Source organism: Pelodiscus sinensis, chromosome 5 (assembly GCF_049634645.1).
Source record: "Pelodiscus sinensis isolate JC-2024 chromosome 5, ASM4963464v1, whole genome shotgun sequence".
NCBI classification, from domain to species: Eukaryota; Metazoa; Chordata; order Testudines; family Trionychidae; genus Pelodiscus; species Pelodiscus sinensis.
In genome coordinates, this window is record NC_134715.1 from 37,144,064 (window position 1) to 37,164,401 (window position 20,338).

Below are 20,338 nucleotides of genomic sequence, written 5' to 3' on the forward strand. Positions count from 1 at the left end.
TAGTTGGTCTCACTCTAACCTCTACAATATTGTATAGCTTGTTTCTCTAAAGCTGTTCATGAAATAAACCATTATCTCCTAGCACAGTCATTACTTGCGAGCTTCTTTAACTGGATTAATCTTTTACTGATACTTATTTCCATTAGAATGTGCCCATTAAGAGGACTGTAGTGTCCTTTCAGAACATAAAAAGAGGAGAGATGCCTTTAGAGAGAGAACTTACCTCAATTTCTTGGTATGAACTGTTAATCATGGCAATCAGCATGTTGAGCAGAACAACAACCATTGTTACATTGTATATGCCGTACAAAACATAGCCAATATTCTCTATGAATTTATGATCATATTTGAGGACAACTGAAGTCACTTCAGATAAACCAAATATTGACCAAAATAAGGTCTTGAAACTTTCTTCAACACTGTATGAAAGAATAAAGAGGAACATTATTAATAATAAATCAATACACAGTTCTTATGATAAATTTAGTAAGGGTGCATCTCTACAGCACCCTTAGCTCAAAATAGCTTATTTTGTAATTTGGCACTGTCTACACAGCTCCAAATTTCGAAATAACTCACTTTCCAAAATGCCCCTTAACCCTGGTGGAACAAGGAATACCGGGACGTCAGAATAACCCTTCCATTATTTCAAAATAATGGGCTGCTTCAATAGACACGGAATAGCTATTTCTGGATACCTATCCTAAGCGATAACCTCACATTTTTGTCTGTGATTTAGATTTTAAAGGTTTGTAAGGAATTTTAGTGTAGATGTTTAAACAAATCAACAAACACAAAAAATGTTTTTCACAGAACATTCAAGTTCTTCCCATCTTGATTTTATTTTACTGGGCATTGAGGGCACTAAACATCTCACAAACTCAGGTTATGTCTATACAATAGAGACAATACCAGCACAGCTATGTCAGCGCAGCTCTCCCAGCAAAGTCCTGCTAGCATAGCTCTTAGTGCAGATTCAGGCTACCCCAACAGAATGAGGATAGAAATGTAGTTGTGTTAGTCTGGTGTAGCTGAAGCAAAATACAGGACTATGTAGCACTTTAAAGACTAACAAGATGGTTTATTAGATGATGAGCTTTCGTGGGTCAGACCCACTTCCTCAGATCAAATAGTGGAAGAAAATAATCACAACCATATATACCAAAGGATACAATTAAAAAAAAGAACACATATGAAAAGGACAAATCAAATTTCAGAACAGAAGAGGGATGCGGGGGGGGGGGAGGGGGGAGAGAAGGTAAATGTCTGTGAGCTAATGATATTAGAGGTGATAATTGGGGAAGTTATCTTTGTAATGGGTAAGATAACTAGAGTCTTTGTTGATACCCCCGCACAAAGTGTCGAATTTCATGCTAAAATTCTGAGTCTGTACAGAAAAAAACAACAATGGTCTGGTTGCACTTTATAGACTAACAAAACATGTAGATGGTATCATGAGCTTTCGTGGGCACAGCCCACTTCTTCAGATGACCAGAGTTTGACTATAACTTCATACTTACGTTGTAAAAGCAGAGTTTACTTTGGCTCCAAGGTAATAGGAGTAGAGTATGAACATCCCAATCATAAATGCAAGAAATACCATAATAAAAAGGACCATAAACTTGAAAATGTCCTTTACAGTCCTTCCAAGGGAAATCTGCAAGGGTCCAAAGCTCTCATTTGCAGGAAGGATATATGCAATCCGAGAGAAGCTAAGCACAACAGCTATTGCATAGAGACCCTCAGATATTATCTGTGGATCAGATGGGAGCCATTTATCTCTGGCTGGAAGACAAAATAAAAAGGTAAATGAGTTTCTTACTTAGCACCACGTTTGGAAAAATATAGCTATCAGCTGGGAACTGTCATGCATGTATCTGTATCTATTAAGGAGAAACAGTAGAGTTGTGGAGTCAAGTAGCTGATGTTGAATTACAATTAGTGTGATTTATAAATGAAGAATTTGAACTGTATACATTTTTAGTGGAAGTTATAATGTAAAGAGACAGTATCTCTTCTAATAGTGTGTATATTCACCTTTCTACTGGGAGTTAAGCATGAAAATTATGAGATAAATCCCGCCATGCTATGAATTATTGTTATTTATATTTAACATTTATAGATTTTTATAGTAATTAACATCACTATTACTATTTGCATGATTCTGAATGTGATAAAATTCTCAAATAAATCTAAAACATTAATATTCTTATAAACACACCCTATTATTCATTTCTCATTTTATTATTTAATTTATTGAGGTTTCTATAGCAACTTCATATGACCACTAATCATTGTTCAGGCTTTCCTGAGTCTGGACTTTATGTCACAGTTCATTTTTGTTTCACAACAATAACTATTTTTTATTTATATTGTATCAGTGACTGAAAACTGCTGCATGAATAAGATATAATCACATGTGTTCTGTAAAAAAGTTATTTTGTAGGTTAAAAATAATGTAAAATATAAATAAAAGAGTAATAATGACATATAAATAAAGATAGTAAAATAAATATTTAATACAAATACCGTTTTTAAGAGAAAAATTAACAGTGAATTACATGAAAATAAATACAATGTTAGCTTTTTCCTTTCCAGTAACATATGTTAATAACATGTCTACATCACCAAAGGTTGTGGGGATTTTTTGATCATTTGTTTTGTTTTTAATTAAAGCAATGGAAAGGATAATAATTGATTAGGGTTTATCATATGTAGTATTGAATCAGAAGCAGTGTATGAAAACTGGGGGGGCATTGGTTTTGGGGGTATTTTTTAATGGAAAGCTAGCAGTGTTGGCTGAGGAACTTCTGTAGCTGACAGAACATGAACACTCAGAGCTAAGCCCACAAAGGACACTTAGGATCAGCTTTGCAGAACAAGGGCAGGAATTCCCAAACTTTCCTCTACATAACTCTATTTTCAGATGTGCTGCTTTCCTCGACCTCTGACTGTATAATGTGAATTTACATGCTCTGAACATGTGGTCATGCCACATGGAAAATGTCTTTTTATAGACCAAAATGGTGTCCTTTGTACAGTTGACCTTGCATGTATAGTGTGTGCAAGATCACACTGTGAGAGGACAGTATTTACAACATGTCATCCTCCCCTTGCTTGGGATTGCCAGAAACTTATTCCCTGATGGAGCAACTCTACTTGTGATTGTTACCAGTCTTCCTGATTTAGAGAAAGGACTTGAATCCAGATCTCCCAAGTAAGGTCCCTAGCTCCTGGGCTAAGGTAGCTTTGGAAGGATTCATTTTTTGTTGGTAAATGTTGATTTCACCACACACACGCACACACACACACGCACACACAATGGACAAGAAATATTTCCATTGATAATAATAAAAATTTACATATAGGCAAGTAAGAAAAGTGCTGCTTTAGTATTTAGAGTCAAAATCCAATCATTTAATCTTGTGAATTAGGCTTGTTACAAATGGATTAGTGAATGAACAGTAAAGACATACGATATATTGATTTAAAGTTATTTACTTTGCATATTTTGATCTCCAGTGTTGACAATTTGTGTTTTAATGGTTTATAAAGATTTAATGTTTTGAATCGCAACATCATTAAACTTTTGCCTAACCCCCTCATAATTTCATGCAACTATGACAATTTAAATAGATCACAGTGTAAAAAAATTCTTAAGAATAAACATCAATGTTATGAATCAAAATTATAAAAAATAAAAATGGAATTTTGCCCAACCGTAGGATATTTTGGGGTGGGGTTTCTATGTTATTTGTTGAATAGATATTCACAAGACTATTTAAAAACATAACAAATAAAAACAAATTGGTAGAAACCTTAAGGTAAATATTACGAAATCAGGTAGTTGCAAAAGGTTTTATTTATTTATCTATCCTAAACACTGTTCCTTTAAATGAGCATCCACTAGTCGACTACTTGAAAGTAACATTCAAACTCACCATAAGTGAAATACTCTATTTCGGGTGGAAGTGTGACTACAGAGAGGTCACTCTCCTCAATGTAGTTGTCCACGTATCGCTGTGCTTTGGTGGCCTGCAAAAATGCTAGCAGCCTGGCTGTGAAAGCAGCAATGAAAATGGATAGCATCCCAAAATCCAGAACATTCCACAGCTGCAAAATATATTCCCTGGGTCCTTCTAACCAGAGCTCTTTGCATTCTGACCACATCATACCTGCAACAAGAAGAGAATATAGCCTGTTTGGTCACACCGAGAGTCATTTAACTTTCTCTCCCACAAAATCAGGATACAAGAAGAAGGCACTGAAGTACTGATTTTCAGTATTACAGAGTTGCTATCTATCTTAGCTTTCCTGCAGCTGTCTTTAGGGCCAAAGCTCAGTCATCCCACAGTGGGGTTACTACGTCACAATTTAATGACTTCACAATGCAAACATCTCAGTGTGATGTGTTTGTTACAGAAGGATAACTTTTAAAAGTGGAAGGATATCCTTTCTAGCACTCCTCTCCCATTTCATTTACCCATATACTCTTACATAACAGCCCAGGATCAAAGACATTTACTATTACAGGAAAGCCCAACAACTCAAAACACAGGAGACCAAACACAAACTGAACAATTACAAACACAGGTTACTGGTTTCATACTGTTTTGTAAAGGATATGACTCTTTTCTGTTTTTCACATATGGTACCTAGCCTAACAGCCTGTTAATGCTTGACAAACTCACATTTCACCCAGAACACAGAGAGACAGATTCTGCCATCCTTACTCAGACTGAATAGTATCTTACATCAGTGGTTCCCAACCTTTTCAAGCATACCTTTTCAACCTATTAAAATTTCATAGACCTCCCCCCTCCCTGGGGGAGAAAAGAAAAGAAGAGATTAGGCCCACTACAGTGGGCCTGATCCTTACTTTTAAACTTTCCACGGACCCCCTGTAGTATCATCGCAGACCACAAAGAGTCTTCAGACCACAGGTTGGGAACCACTGTCTTACATCACAAGGAGCCCCATTGATTTCAGGGCACTTCTACTTCCGAAGTAAAGTACAAGTCAGCATGACGAAGGGTGGCAGAATCTGTCCAAGTCATTCAGCATTCCTCATTCAAATTTTTCCTCAAAGGAGTCACTCGTATGGCATCCAGCCATGTCATACTCCTCATCATTTCTCCACAATGTGAGACATTGGAGCTGAAATTTGCTTTTACCCAAAAATATTTACAAGAAAAAGGATACAGAGTTTCACATTTACTTTGTTTCCCACTGCTGGTTACTGAGAGGGATCTGCTCAACTGAAGTTTGTACTCAGGACCTTCCCATTCAACAGCTTCCATGTAGTGGGCTAACTTGGGGCTAGTCCATTCTTGGGTCCCCAGCAGAGAGCACAAGAAATCTTCCTTTAGTAACACACCCAGGGACCAGCCCAATCCCAGACTTTGCACTCATTCAAGCATAGGGACTACTCCTCGCTAGCATCCTTTGCAGAACTAACCACTCGGAAGGAGAGACAGTCATGGCAACCTTATCTGCTCCTCAGCATACATAATTTAACAGAAAAAAAACACTGGTAAATAACATAAACAACAATGATGCTCCAATTAAGAGAAATGAGGTTCTGCAGAAGGATACAGGGCAAAGTACCTTCATTAGCAGTAATCATTCCTTTCAAACCTCTCTCTACAACAAGATGGGATCACTACAGGTGATGCTTTCCTACATCACATCATCTGGCCTTGTGTTTAAATCCAGCAGATTACAGGGTTCGGCCGTGTAAAATCTCAAACAAACTGGCAGATGATCAGGCAATTAAAAAAAGTCTAGTAACAAAAACTGACTCACTAGCCCTTTGACACTGAAAGAAGCTGTGATTTCCTCTGGTGTTAAGTAAACACTAATTAGCTAGTGCGTTAACAACTCCTGACCTGGCATATACAATGACATAGGCTTTGTGATCATGTTTAAAACAACCATTTTACATTATTACACTATCGTAAGTGTCAGTGATATTACACCAACATTTGGAAAGCTATGGTATTAGTGAGATATCGATGGTATTACACTCAACCTGGGTTTCTGCCACAAAATGCCAAGGTTTCTGAACTTTGAAGTAGTATCACTGTGAGTCATTGAGTTTTCCATCTATTACCATCTTCATCTGAAGAACACCACTGGCCATTTTACTCTTGCAAATATGTGGGAAATGACTAATTTCACAATGTTAAATATAATTGCCCATTACACTGAATATAAGAAGAAATGTTAATGATGTTTACTTAGCCAAGACAGCTCTTACTTGAAGGCAGAAGAAACTAGAAATATGCCTTTCCTACCCATGGCACGCCTGGACACCAGTGGCTACAAGAGGGGCAGCACAGATCTGCTTAGGCCAACTGTTGGCTGCTGGAAGTTTTCCTTTGGGAGCCAGTGTAGCCCTTGAATACCACTGGAACCATATACATGGTTACAGTGGGAAGCCAGCATTTGAGCCTCGCTTTTTCATTTCAAATGTCTATCTGCACAGCACAGTTGTCATGGAATTGGAGTGAAGAAGCAATTTGCTATACGTACCAAGTACCCACACCATGATCAGCATCTCTGTCCAAGTGAACTGTGTAGTTTTCACCCTAAAAATCTGTTTTGGGTAGTCAGTTACAGTCACATTTGGGAGGGTTGTGATGCCTTCAAATCTGTCCGAGGCATTAAACACCAGGAGGCCCAAGAAAATAATGAAGGATGCTGCATGTGCCACAAATTTCATAAATGGGCTGCGGAGAATTTTCCCGAACTGTGAAGGCAAAACAAAAAGTCCTTCATTTTAAAAAGCTATTACAGCATTTCCCTTGTATCACACAGATAAGAAGCATAAAGAGGCATTTACAAAAAATCATGTGCTGGATGTGTAAAGTACCCACTACCTACTTAGAGATACCCTATAAGTGCACCAAACAGCCATGAGATGTTATCATTCCTGACAATTGTGTTCAGAAGGCAATTCATCCAGGAATGATGTTCTGTTAATCAACAATCATAGGGTATGTCTACACTACCACCCTAGTTCGAACTAGGATGGTAATGTAGGCAACCGGAGTTGCAAATGAAGCCCGGGATTTGGGACACCACTGGGTCTTAATGTCCACCCACCTGCCTCTTTCTACCCCTCTTCTGTGGCCCTGCTTCCTCTAGAGGTTAACTTAAAAGTAAAAGAACCTGCCAGATCTATTATCAGAACATCAAACCAGTGAAAGAGACATTCAAGTGGTAATGAAACCATTTAACAGGCATTTGCCAACCCCTGTCAATTTCTGAATGTACTGTGTTAGTCTACAGGACCTTATTTTAAAAAAATATTTCATTAGTGTTACTGAAGATAGTAAAATGATGTCTCTAGAAAATCTTCATTGTTTCTCCCCCCTCCCCCGCTGCCATCTTTGGGCATATGGGTATCAATTTAATAGTAGATAGGGCTGATGGAAGTCAGTGGAGTAGTGGATCAAGCCCAAGTAGAAGTGAGTAACAAAATGCCTTCTCTACCAACAGGGAAGATACCCAAAGTTTTCAGGGCATTATTAGTTTGCCTATGATGCCCCGAATTCAAAAATCAGAACATCAAAGCATTATTTATAACACCTGAGGAGAAACAGACTCTTCTGGCTGATGTGTTCAGAGCATAAAAAAATCCCCCAGATCAAGACTGTGAATACTTTTAAAAAAATAATTAGAAAAATTTACACAGCAACAAAGTTAGAAAAACTAGTTCATAAACATTAACATGTTTAAATTAATTCATCTGGATTAAAACAACACTTTGTGGGTTAGAGGGTGGCTGTGCCTTTGGGGTGGGTGGAGGTGCATTACGACAGCAGTACTGTAGTGGCCAGCAGCAGTCTTCCTGCAGAAGACTGAGGGAAGCAGCACACCTTTAGGGAAGCTGTGATGGGAAAGCATTCTGGAGCTGCAATTGCTACTCCTTTTCAAAGGAGGAGCTCGGGTCCACAAGTCTGTGTGGTAAGAGGCAGGGCCACCGCTCACCTTTTCTGGGAGGTTCTACTGCCAGCCTTTTGGGGATGGGGAAGGGTTCATGTACCTCTGTTGGTGCTGTGACTCCTCAGTTCATGCACTCAAGGGGTGCCATTGACAGAGTTCTTAGGAGATGGGTATTCTTTCCCCCTGACCTCCTGTAGGGCACCCACAAAAGAGCAATCAAATCCAGCCCAAAGACTTCTGGTAATTATGGACCTATATGTCATTAAGAGATGCAACCATCCCAGGCTTCAGCCCACTGAGAAGTTCAAGAAGGATTTCATCTTAGGAAATACAGTTTCTCTCAGTTCTCTCACCCAGCTTCCTTCCAGCCCCTTTGGGAGTGAATAGTGTCCTTAGGAATATATGCACAGAGCAGTCTCTTCAGACCCCCTAGGTGTAAAGAGTATTATTACTTCAGTCCTTGCATGAGATATTGCAAGGTTAGTGGGAGACAAAACTCCTTGCCTCAACCACTGCACAGTCTCTGAAGGGTGCAGGAATTATCTGGCTCCAGAAGTGTAGTAAGTGAGTAACACTAAGCTAGTTCAACATTATCAATAGTATTCATAGATTCCAAGGCCAGAACCGGTCATAAAACATCCTAGAAAATAATTCCTAGAGCATAGCTTTTAGAAAAGCATCCAATCTTAATTTAAAAATTGCAGGCATAGTGAGTCCACCCTGATCCTTGGTAAATTATTCCAAAGATCAATTACCCTCACTGTTAAAAATATACACCTTATTTCCACCCTGAATTTGTCTTCAACTTCCAGACACTGGATTGAATTATATCATTCTCTGGCAGATTAGAAAATCAATCATCAAATATTTGTTCCCATATAGGAACTGTAATTAAGTCCCCTCTTAATCTTCTTTTTGTTAAAATGAATAGACTGAGCTCCTTGAGTCTGTCACCATAAGGCACGTTTGCCGCCTTTAATGATTCTCTAGTGGATCTTCTCTGAATTTTAGCAATAACCTGGACTTTGAACTAGACAGAGTATTCCAGAAGTGAACCTCCCAGAGGAAAAATAACCTATGTACTCCAATTTGAGAGTCCCCTGTTTATGCATCCAAGGAGCACATTAACTTTTTTGGCCACACTGTTGTACTGGAACTCACATTCAGATGAGTATCCACTAGGAACCCCAAATATTTTCCAGGTAATGCTTCCCAGAACAGAGTCTCCTTCCTGCAAATATGGCCTACCTTCTTTACTCCTAGATGTATATTTACATTATATTTACATTTAACCTTATTAAAATGCATGTGTGCTTACATCTATCTTACCAAATGATCCAAATCACTCTATATCAGTGGCTGGTCATCTTCATTATTTATCACTCTTCCAATTTTTGTGACATCTTCAAACCTGATCAGTGATGATTTTAGGGTGTTTTTTTTGGGGGGGAGGGTCATTGATAAAAATATTCTAGGGCCAAGAATGGCATTAATCACCACATGAGACAAAAATATGTGAGATTTTAAAACCTCATCTGACGTTCTGCACTAATTGCAATATTCTTTCATAAGAAAACAGCAAATTTAGAGAGTGATGAATCTAGTTTCCCCATTTCAAGAGACAGGTTTTCCTGAAGTCAGGGGTCAGATTCAGTGAACTGAGCAGTAAAGCATGCACTATGTTGACATTCACTGGTTATACAAAGGACTTTAATAGCCTCTTTTTGTACCTGACCTTTATAAAGCATTTTTAAATTACAATATTAAGCAGTTGATCTGTATGTCCAATACCTTGATTTCATGTGAGCATTCAAAAAGAGCCAAGTGTTTCTGGCAGTAGAAAGTAAAGCTCAGGAACAAATGTCATTTTTTCCATATCAGACATTAAAAAAAACGTGAACATGAGTTTACAGTGACATCAGTCTACCATGCAGCTATAAGGGGGTTCTTTTACAACAGCTCTTCAAGGAAAGTGACATCTCAGAAGATAAACTAAGTAACCATTTATTTCATAAAGGTTAATCTTTCAAATAAACAAATAACCAGAGAAAGAAAAATATCAGATCCCCTTTAAAAATGTATGGGATGTGCAGAATCTTGTGACTTCATACACAGCAAAATATAAGCTCAAGTGGAGAACAGGTTTCAGTGCTGGCTTCTTCCCCTGAGCAGGCTTGTGGGGAAGGGCCAGGAAGACATTCAGCAAAGAAGTAAGTTCTAAGTAAACTTAAAAAAATACTTCTCTCTGAAAAATCCTCTTTTATTCTTCCTGATTTACTGAAGATATATCAGAATGCGTCATATGGCTAACGTCACACATATCAGGGACTGAATGGATTTCAGTGAGATTGCTGGTATGTGTGTAATGACATCATCAGTGAACCTAGAAACACCAGGATGATTTCACCCAATGGAAAATATAAACGTGAAATGATTTGTTAAAATGTTCTCTTCTGATTCCCCCCTCAGCATGGTTATAAAACTGTGCTTCGTTTAATTTTTACTTTGCAGTTCACCTTTATAAGCAATCTGACCTAACAGTTTAGAAACAGCAGGTATTTCATTTTGGGCTCAATCCTGCACCATTTGAAGTCCATGTGAGTTTTGCAATTGACTTCTACGAGAGCAGAATCAGATCCCTAAAATGCCAACTGAGGGGGACTACTATCGAGTTTTTCAGAGCCACTGCAGGACGTGGTCATTAGCAAAAAAGCACATAGTACTTATACAGTGCATAGCTGGTATCATGGAGAGAATATGACCCACACGTATTAATACGAACATAATATAATTGAGTCTGAGAGACCTTATGGCATATCTTCATGCTGAAACACAATTTATTTACACAAACACATTTCCTCATACTAGATCAATTTTATCCACTGCTCAGAATAAAACAAATCAGTTAAAGACAGCAGATTTCTAAAAAATCTGAATAATTAGTTAAATTCAGGTGATATAAAAGTAGCAGAGCACGATTACACTGCAGATGACTGTAGCTGAAAAGGAACGTCTGGACCAGCATGAGGTGTTTAAATATGTAATTTATAAAAAAATCTGTACCCTGCTACATGGTGCAATCCAGTAACCAATGGCAAGAAGGGGAAGGCCCAATGCAACAACCAGCACAACGAGACACTTGATAGCTGTTGTCTGTTCCCGTAATCCTGAGAGATTTTCATACCAGATAGTTAACAGCTGTTGCTGACAGTTTGGATGGGCCACAAACTGTAAATAAAAAGAAAGAAAATCAAGGTTCAAGTACATTGTATTTTAAGAATTATACAAACATTACACACAGGATCAGTAAATAAATAAATAATAAGTATGGATTTACATCTTAAGAAGCATGTTGTTTTTGTCCTTTCCTAATATTTTGGTTAATTTATCTACTATATATTTGAGAGAGTTTGTCTGTCTCTCCATTTGCCATCTGTCTGTGTGTTTCTTCAAGAACTCCTTCTGTACAGTAAGAGCTAGGACCACCAAATTTGGTATACAGCTTTCTTTTATTATAACTTAAAGCAAGGTCAGGGTTTGTGTGTGTCAGGAAAATGGGATGCGGCATTGGGTCAAGCATTGTGGGATACTAGAAGAAGCCAATTCTCTGGACAAAACAAACAAAAGAGTCCACATTGGCTCTTTGTCCACAATGAAGGGAAGGGAAAAGACAAAAGTCTCTCACAGAGGTGGAAGTTTTTTGTCACCAAAACTAGGTGTGTTTTCCCTGACAAAAGTTGCATTGTATTGTGTATGCTCTCACTGTTTTGTCAACAAAAGGCAGCTTTTGGAGACAAAACATGCCAGTGTAGACAAGGTCTCAGTTTACTTTATTACATGCTTTGTTATCAATTAGTCTAAACATATAAAAAAAGAAAGATCACAAAATATTGCAATGTTTCCTCTGTTCTTGCAGAAGTTCATCACCTCAACAATATCTTAGCAGAAAGATACTATGAAATGGCAAACAGCCGGTCCCCGACTTACGAACGAGTTACGTACCAAACACTAGGTCATAACTCGATCTGTTCGTAAGTCGGATTACATTCACTTATGTACGGCCGCGCTGTTTGTAACTGCGGATTTTGTTCGTAACTCGGGTTCCGGCTGTATAGGAGATTGGTCGTAAATACGAACAGTCGTAAGTCGATGCGTTCGTAACTTGGGGACCGTCTGTAGTTTGGTCTTTCAAATATGATTCTTTCTCTTGTATTATTTTAAACATCGAAAGGTTCTTGAACATATAGATTGTTACCACTAGCCAGTTTTATTCTATAATTACATTTATTAATTTATTCATTTTACTGATCTGTTAACATCATACTAATGCCTTACAGAGGCCCAAATGAGATCGGAGAAGTGTGTTTTAACTAAAAGTACTAAAATTTGTTGTTCTCTTTAGTTACAGTAGATCATTTGATTTTGAATACATTTCTCATGTGGGAGGTTTCTTTTCTTGTTGATGACCAGGGCACATTATTTTTATTTATTCATTTAGATTCCAGTAGTTCTCAAAAACCCCAAGTCAAGTTGGGACTCCACAAAGCTACATGTTGAACAAACACATAAGGAGACCTAGTCCCTGCCATAAATGATCTCAGGTCAACATTATTAATCTTGAATGCATCTAACCCATATTTCAGCGTTTAAATAAGAGTGACCTGATTTTCAGAGGTGCTGTGTATACATTGCTCCCATTAACTCTAAATCTTTAAAATCAGGCGACTTGCTTAGGTGCCTGAAAAATTAATTTATATGCCTAACTTCCAGGGACTCAGCTGTGTACATTTGGGATGGGATTTGCAAATCCTTTAGTGCTGACCTCTCGTTTAGCCATTTCTAAGTGCTTTTGAGAATTCCACATGTATGCTTTAGACTCTAAAAAGACAAAAACTAGACAAGAGGTGAGGCAAAGATGCATAGCATACAAATGAAATGATCAGCGTGTTAACAACAGACAGAAATGCTATCAAGCTGAGTTTTAGGAACCTGCTTTTCTCAGAGAGCTATCAATTATCATTATTATTAATAAATACAACATCCACACTGGATTGTTTCTCAGATGCTATCCTTCATGCAAGTGTTAGTGTCTTCTAATTTTCCATAGCCTTTTTTCTGTCTGTCAGAACATTTCAGGGAAGTAGAACATGAAAGCAAAACTGAGACATCCTGAGATCTACTTCTTTTTTCAGATACATTATCTTTTACTTGCAACAAGTAGATGCACACCCACATTACATTCATTGGTATCAGTAAGAGATCTACATATACAAGGAGAAGGGTATATTCACCAAAAGGAAATTCTACATTAAGACACACTTCGACTAATTGCATGGAGTAGTGTACTTAATTCCATTTTAATATTAATTACAAATAAACACTGATATAAGAAATAGAAAATGAAGTTTCAAATAAAGAAACTTGGTACATGTTTCAATAACTTTTAAGCTTTAGTCTATTAAAATCTGTTTTGTTTGGATTTTTTAAAAGTGAGTTTGTGTGGCCCTGGTTTAGAAACACGGACTTTGTATTTCTATATTATTGTGAAGATGTACAGGAAGATTGCCATATAGTGAGAGTGGTGTGAACTTGAAGACAAGACTAAGGCCACGTTTATACTTATGCACTGGAGATCAATCTTCTGGCATTTGATTTAGCGGGTCTATTTAAGAACTTCTAAATTGAATGCTAAGTATGCCTCTGGTTGGTACTTGTTATTCCTTGCAGTTACAAGGTGTAAGAGAAGCTGACAGGAGGGTTTGCTCCCATCGACCTCCCACTGTGTGAAGACAGCACCAAGCGCAGGTTAAGGTATGTTGACTCCAGCTACGTTAGTTATGTAACTGCAGTTGCGTACCATAAGCTGACCTTCTGGGTCTAGTATAGACCTGGCCTAAGCAGGCTTAACACAAAAGTAAGAACATCTTCATTGCTCTAACACGGATTCTTTTCTCATTCTAAGTGAGTCTGACTTTTAACTTCAGTTTCTCCATTTGTAAAATGAAGATAATAAATAGTATTTGTTTGCCTCACACAGTGTTGTGAAGATTCAGATAAAGTGCCTGCCACGCACTTTAAAGATAAGTACCATACAAGAACAAAGTTTCTTTGTTATATTATAAAGTAGTCAGGTTTGCCAATACTTGTGTAATAAAGTGAAAATATTTTTAAATATTTTATGAAGCTTCTGCGAGCCTCAGTTTCCTCCATACTTTACATTGCTACCCAGTTATGAGAAAAAATGTATGTCTGATTGCATGGAAGAGACAGGTATCTGTTACCTCCCTTTCTGGGTGGAATAAAGAGTCATTATGGCTAAATTTAGATTGCAGCACTTTTCCGGGATACTAAAGGTATCCCAGAAAAGCAATGCCATGTCCAAAAACACATCCGCTTTTCTGAATTTTTTTCTGAAAAATACCTCGTTCTACAACGCATAAGGGATGTATTGAAAGAGCAAGTTTTTCTGAAATTTGGCACTGTGTAGATGCACCAAATTTCGGAAAAGCCTCTCTCGACAGAAAAGCGGAAAAAGATAGGCAAATTGTTTTTTCCAATTTGCGTATTTTTTTCCGACTTACCTTTGTAGTTTGGACATAGCCTAAGAAACTGGCCCAAACTATCCTAGATCAGAGACAATGCAAGCTCTAATGACTCCTGAATTGACACACTCAACAGGAAAGCTGGGCAGAGACCCTCCTCCCCGACCCACACACCTTAAAAACAAAGGATCGTGATAGGTGAGGTAGGGGGATAAGTGTGGGTACTAGAAGAAACTTAAGCTCTCTCACACATGAGGACTGAGAGAGACAGCCTGAAACTGGAGGTAACTACAGATTGGCTGGTAAATTGTGGCTTGGCCAGAATGGACTATGCTTTAACCTTCATATCTCTATGCTTACTTAATGACTTCCTATGCTGTGTTACACTTCACTAATAAATCCTACTCTGTTTTGAAAATGCTGTTTGGATGTCTCTATAATACTGCCTGAAGCAGGTACAAGTAAGGGGTATCTTCTCAGTTGGTCTCAGTAGGCAGAGCTCACTGTGTGAAGCAACAGTGCTGGAGTCCAGTAGCTCTGCTTAGGAGGTGGTGAGACTAGATGGCCTATCCTGAAAGAAGGGTAAGACCCCTTGAGACTCTAGCACTCTAAAGGGGTTCCTCTCTAAAGGGACTGTTCAAAAGCTGGGGCATAACACAGATTTTGCTGATCTGTGATAATTCCACTAAATTGGAAAATTATAGGAGTCTTCACAATTTTCTAAAATTGTTCTGATACAATTGTTCATGTAGGACTCCTGTATGAAGGCTAAATAATTCTCTATGTAGCTCAGACAGATTGTTTCAGACTGAATTTTACAGTTTGATCTGAGTTTCTCAAACGAAGTATAATATAAACACTTTACTATTCTTTATTCTGTGTTGAGATCATAAAGTACCATTCATGATTGCTTGCCAACTCTCTTGCAAGCTAATTTCCACTTAATGTCAAATCTCATTTACAAATGCTTATAGGAAGTACAATAGGGCAGGCTTCCTAACAAAAATTAAACCAAGAGGCAAGTAATGAAGACAAGGAAATCCCTAATCTCTTAAGAAGAAAAACAGTAATTTGATGCAGCAACTTTAAACAAGACAGTGATCTTCACCTTTTAATCCACTTTGCTAAAAAGCAAATTCTCTAAATACGCTGAGATGTGACTCATGTTCCAACCAAATCACATATTAAAGCATTTTCTGCTTACATTGGAATGGCAGATAAAAAGCTAACAGTCCTTAAGAGCTTAGTGAACTCCTGAACTAACCATCACCATTTGAAAAAGTGAGAGTCATCCTGACTCAGTTAGGGCCCATTCTGAAAAAAACCAACCAACCAAACAAAAAACAAAAAAAACCACCCACACACACACACTTTCATTGTATGTATAATTTAGTTTGTTTTGAGTTCTAGTTTTCTTGTGCTTTTTTCTTTTGTAAGAGTAAGGGTGTGTTTACACTGCAGGACTTAACTCAAAATAAGCTATACAAATCGAGCTACATCAATTGTGTATCTTATTTCAAAATAGCTTATTTCGAAATAGGGAGTGTATACACAGCACTTATTTCAAAACAGAGCACTCTTCCTCTGACTTCCTTTATTCTTTGCACAATGAGGGTTACAGGAGGGTGACACTATTTCAAAATAACTGCCTGCTGTGTAGACGCAGACTAAGTTACTTCAGAATAGCACTAGTTATTTCGAAATAGTGTTGCAGTGTAGACATACCCATAATTCCACTGTTCACCAGCAGGGTGCAGATCTAGAAGCAGGGCCACACAGTAGGAAGCAGCAAGTTCACCTTGGGTAGCAGAAACTGAAGTTAACAAGTTACTTTTAGTTCTAAAACAATCCAGCCCTAACAAATCCTGGGGGAAGGGGAAGTATTACATGCCCCGCCCCAAATATCTAAGGGGAGCTGGGAACAAACAGTTTCTCTGCTCAAATAAACTGACCTTGGAGAGTGAAGTCCCCCAGCTCTAGCACACTTCTAATACTTGTCCACAGCCAAATATCCCAATGCTCTCAGGATGGGACTCAGGCCCCCAACCCTGTGCTCCCCAGGCAGATGCTGTATTCCCCTTATCCACTCAGAAACCCACACACCCCTCGCTGCCTTTGGGGAGCCCCTTATCCTGAGCTGACTGTCTGGTTGCTCTCGTTATTTCGAAATAATGTTGCAGTGTAGATGTACCCATAGTTCCACTGTTCACCAGCAGGGTGCAGATCAACAGCAACAAGGTTGTTGTTAGTGGTCTAGAAGCAATTTGATTTGACATGGACAAATCAAACTGCCCATGTTATCTGCTTCTTTACAGACACAAGAGAGGAGCAAGTAGGGAAGAGAGCATTGTCAAGGGTTATGCAAATTCCCTTTAGGAAGTAGATCAAAAGGCTGCCAAGGGGAGATTAGATGTGACTTTAACCACTTACAACCACATTATCTTCCCTTTATTCTAATTTATATAGGTTTTAAAACCATGTTCCCCTCCATACTGCCTGACCACTTTCTAGTACTATATTAAACTACATGACTACACATCTCTCCTTTGTTGTATGTTTTTTCATCCTCCACCCAGGGGAAGCATATACAATGGAGGGTCTTCTTTAGGTAAGGTTGTAGAGAATGTTTGTTTTTTTATAAATATAAATGTTTCTATAGATTTATGTTAAAAAAGAAGGCACAGTCAAATGTGTATTGCACTTGGACTGGAAGGTGATGGTCTTTATATCTTGGGGGGATTTCATCCCATAGTCTCAAAGGCACCTCCAAATAAAGCTCTGGTTTCTACACAGACAAGCTTTTTTGTTGTTCCAGAGGAGTGTAATTATTGACCAGTCTTCTTTCTGGCTGTCTAGGTGGTCTTTTAAACATCCTGGGCCCAGCTCATAGTGCACCTGGAAGATAAGGATCCTGAACCAAATCTTGTCACTCCTCCTGTAACAGCTATGAACCAGGACGCACCCGCTTACTTTCACCTCTGCTTCCTACCATATCACCTCTTCCACTGGTGCCTTCTGTATTTCCGCTGTATCACTTCTCACACCCACATCCTTCCTCACACTACACATCTCTATTTTAGGGCCCAATCCGGCTCCCATTGCACTTTGAATAGCACAAAGGCTGGGTCTGATAAGCAAGAAAATGCCAATTTTATTTAGCTGGTTTTGACTAACATCTTGCAGATACTTAACAGAGAGCCACACTTCACCATCTGTTTGCATTTAGTTTACTATGTAACCATGCAAGTTGTAATACATGTCTATTTTTTGTATTAGTAGATGTGCTTATAAAATTACATCAGCCAATTTTAACATTCTCATGAATTGTGTTAAGCTCCTAAAAGGAACAGGCTTTAGCGTGTTTTGAAATTTTGGCTAAAATATATATGACAATAAAGCTGCATCCTCTTTATTATCCATTAAAAGTTGTACCTTATGATCAAATCCTTCACTCTTACTCTAGCCAAACTCCCACTGAATATAAGAACATAAGACCAAAGGTCCATCTAGCCCAGTATCCTGTCTTCCAACAGTGGCCAACACCATATGCCCCAGAGGGAGTGAACAAAACAGATAATCATCAAGTGATCCCTCCCCTGTCATCCATTACCAGCCCCTGACAAACTGCTTTCAGTTGAACATTCCTTTAGTGAGTTTTGCCTGAATAAGAACTGCAACATTTGGCCTGCTGGCAGTAACTTCTTTGAGACTGTTTGCAGCTTAAACGTGGAGGAAGCTAGCACACAGTAAGGAAAGAAAACAGCACTGAAGCAACTCCTTAGCATGGCAAATCAGATTAGTGGTACTAAAAAGTTTCACCTGGTTTTACTTCTCTTGGACATCTGTTGTTTGAGATGCCATCTTGAGCATTAGTCTCAAAATCATACCCAGTTTCTGGAGGAGCATTAACTTGTTTATTTAGAATATAGGATACTAAGTATAGGAGCTCTATCAGATAAGTCAGATAAGTCTATCAGAATTAGGAGCTGCTTTCCCACACAATGTATTTCTGAGGACATTAGCTTTTTACCCCCTTGTTTTTAAAGAAAGGGGAGGGAGGTTCTCATGAATTATCACATGGACCTGCAGTCCTAGCAAAGCTTGTCTTGCAAAAATCCACCCATTTTTTGTAGATGAACTCAAAACTCTAGACAAAAATACAGTAAAGACTATGGGTGACATTTTCAAGAGTGCCTTACTTAAGGCATTTTTGTGTGAAGCCAAAAAGTGTTTCACATGAAGTTGATAAGAGGGCAAAAGTACCCTTTGCAGACCCCCAGATCAGAATCTGCTCTGCAATTTGGTGGCTGTTAGCACTATCACAAGCTTCCAGTGGTCCCAAGAGGCAATTACAGTACCAAGAGCCATCAGAGGGTGGAGAGTCCCTGGCTATATCCCCCTTTCTTCTTGTCATTCTCTCCGTCGTGGCCATCTGGTGGGGGTGGCAAAGATGTAATTAGAGTGTCTTTTCATCACCTGACAATCTCCATAAACAGCAGAGATTCTCTGGGATTGCCATGATCACCAATTTACTGCATTTAAGACCATGTTGTGTGCCATGTGTGAATGGCCTAAGATTAGGACCTAAAAACTTTATCTACAGATCAGGAACAATGCATGCACCAGAAACATGTCCCCTATTAATGTGCTCTACCACTGGATGTGAGGAGACTGAATGGGCATTGAGACAGAGTAATCTTCTTTCTTTCTCACTCTGTGCTGAGAATGCCAAGCAAAATACCATAACGTAGTGATGGTGATTTTTGCATTGAAGATGCTTGTATACTGGAACTTGACTATAAAGGCAAGCTCATTTAACAAAGCATGGAAAAAGACATCAGATGGCAAAGGATAATCTTTTTGGCACATGCTATTTCTGTCATTAAAAATACAGGCCAAATTCTTAGCTGGCATACACTGACATAGCTCTATTGGAGGGTTTTGTATGTGTGCTAGTTTATATCTCCTGCAAATCTGGTTCACATTGTGAAGACCCCCCCCCCCCCCATACTTTATGAAATTGGCTTATAAATACACATATGCATAACACAATCATGCTTTGGACAAAATACTCATGTAACCTATCAATTTCAATGTGGAAATCTGCTGGATCTGTATATCTTCTTTGGGTGCTTGTACATTCTTGTATGTAAAGTTAAAAATATGAGGTATAAGACTTTAGGGTTTTAAATGTGAAAATATGAGCTGTCGATGTGCCCAGAAGCCTTAACGAGTGAGCAATCAACTTAATGACTCAAGAACAGCCTTGTTTATGCTTTAAGTCTAAGCAATCTGACAGCTAATTTTCCATAGAAGTTGGGTGTAAAGAACAAGAGTTTCTTGGATTTTATAGATTCTTGGGTGGAATCTATAAAAACAGTGGGAAGCTATCTATCTCTTTGTCTTAAGTTGGCCTGGGGAAGGGCCTGGCACATTAAGATACAAAAGAAACAAAGGGAACCACTGGCGACCCAGAGTAAACATTCATCCTTGACTTGAAGACTGGCCTGAAATATAAACAGGCTCTCTGGGGTAAGGAACTACTTGTATTAAGATTAGTGAACTAGAACCAGCTTTACGTTTACTTTTCATTTTAGTTTTGTAATTTAATTTGCTCTGTCCATTTTCACTTGCAACCACTTAAATCCTGCTGTTTGTACTTAATAAAGTCACCTTTGTTTATTATCAAGTCTGGTATAAATAATTGTTACCTGGCAGAACAATCAGTATGCATAGTCTCTCTGTCATTGATAAAGAGGGCAAACATCCTCATGGGATTTCTTTGTGTAAAACTTTTACTTAGAGAAATACAGATATATTTGGGTGTTTGATCCCTTTCGGGGGCG

General features: G+C 38.4%; 1 protein-coding gene across 2 annotated transcripts in view; it reads right to left on the minus strand.

Moving 5' to 3' along the window:
• Positions 1 to 20,338, minus strand: part of TRPC3 (transient receptor potential cation channel subfamily C member 3) — a 63,002-nt gene that overhangs the window by 13,423 nt on the left and 29,241 nt on the right. For both annotated transcript variants that reach the window (XM_006125590.4, XM_006125592.3), the window contains exons 4-8: positions 11,014 to 11,178; positions 6,535 to 6,751; positions 3,942 to 4,175; positions 1,521 to 1,785; positions 224 to 419 (exon numbers count right to left, since the gene is read on the minus strand). In XM_006125590.4, coding sequence (XP_006125652.1) covers positions 224 to 419; positions 1,521 to 1,785; positions 3,942 to 4,175; positions 6,535 to 6,751; positions 11,014 to 11,178 — 1,077 coding nt within the window. The remainder of the gene's footprint in view (positions 1 to 223; positions 420 to 1,520; positions 1,786 to 3,941; positions 4,176 to 6,534; positions 6,752 to 11,013; positions 11,179 to 20,338) is intronic.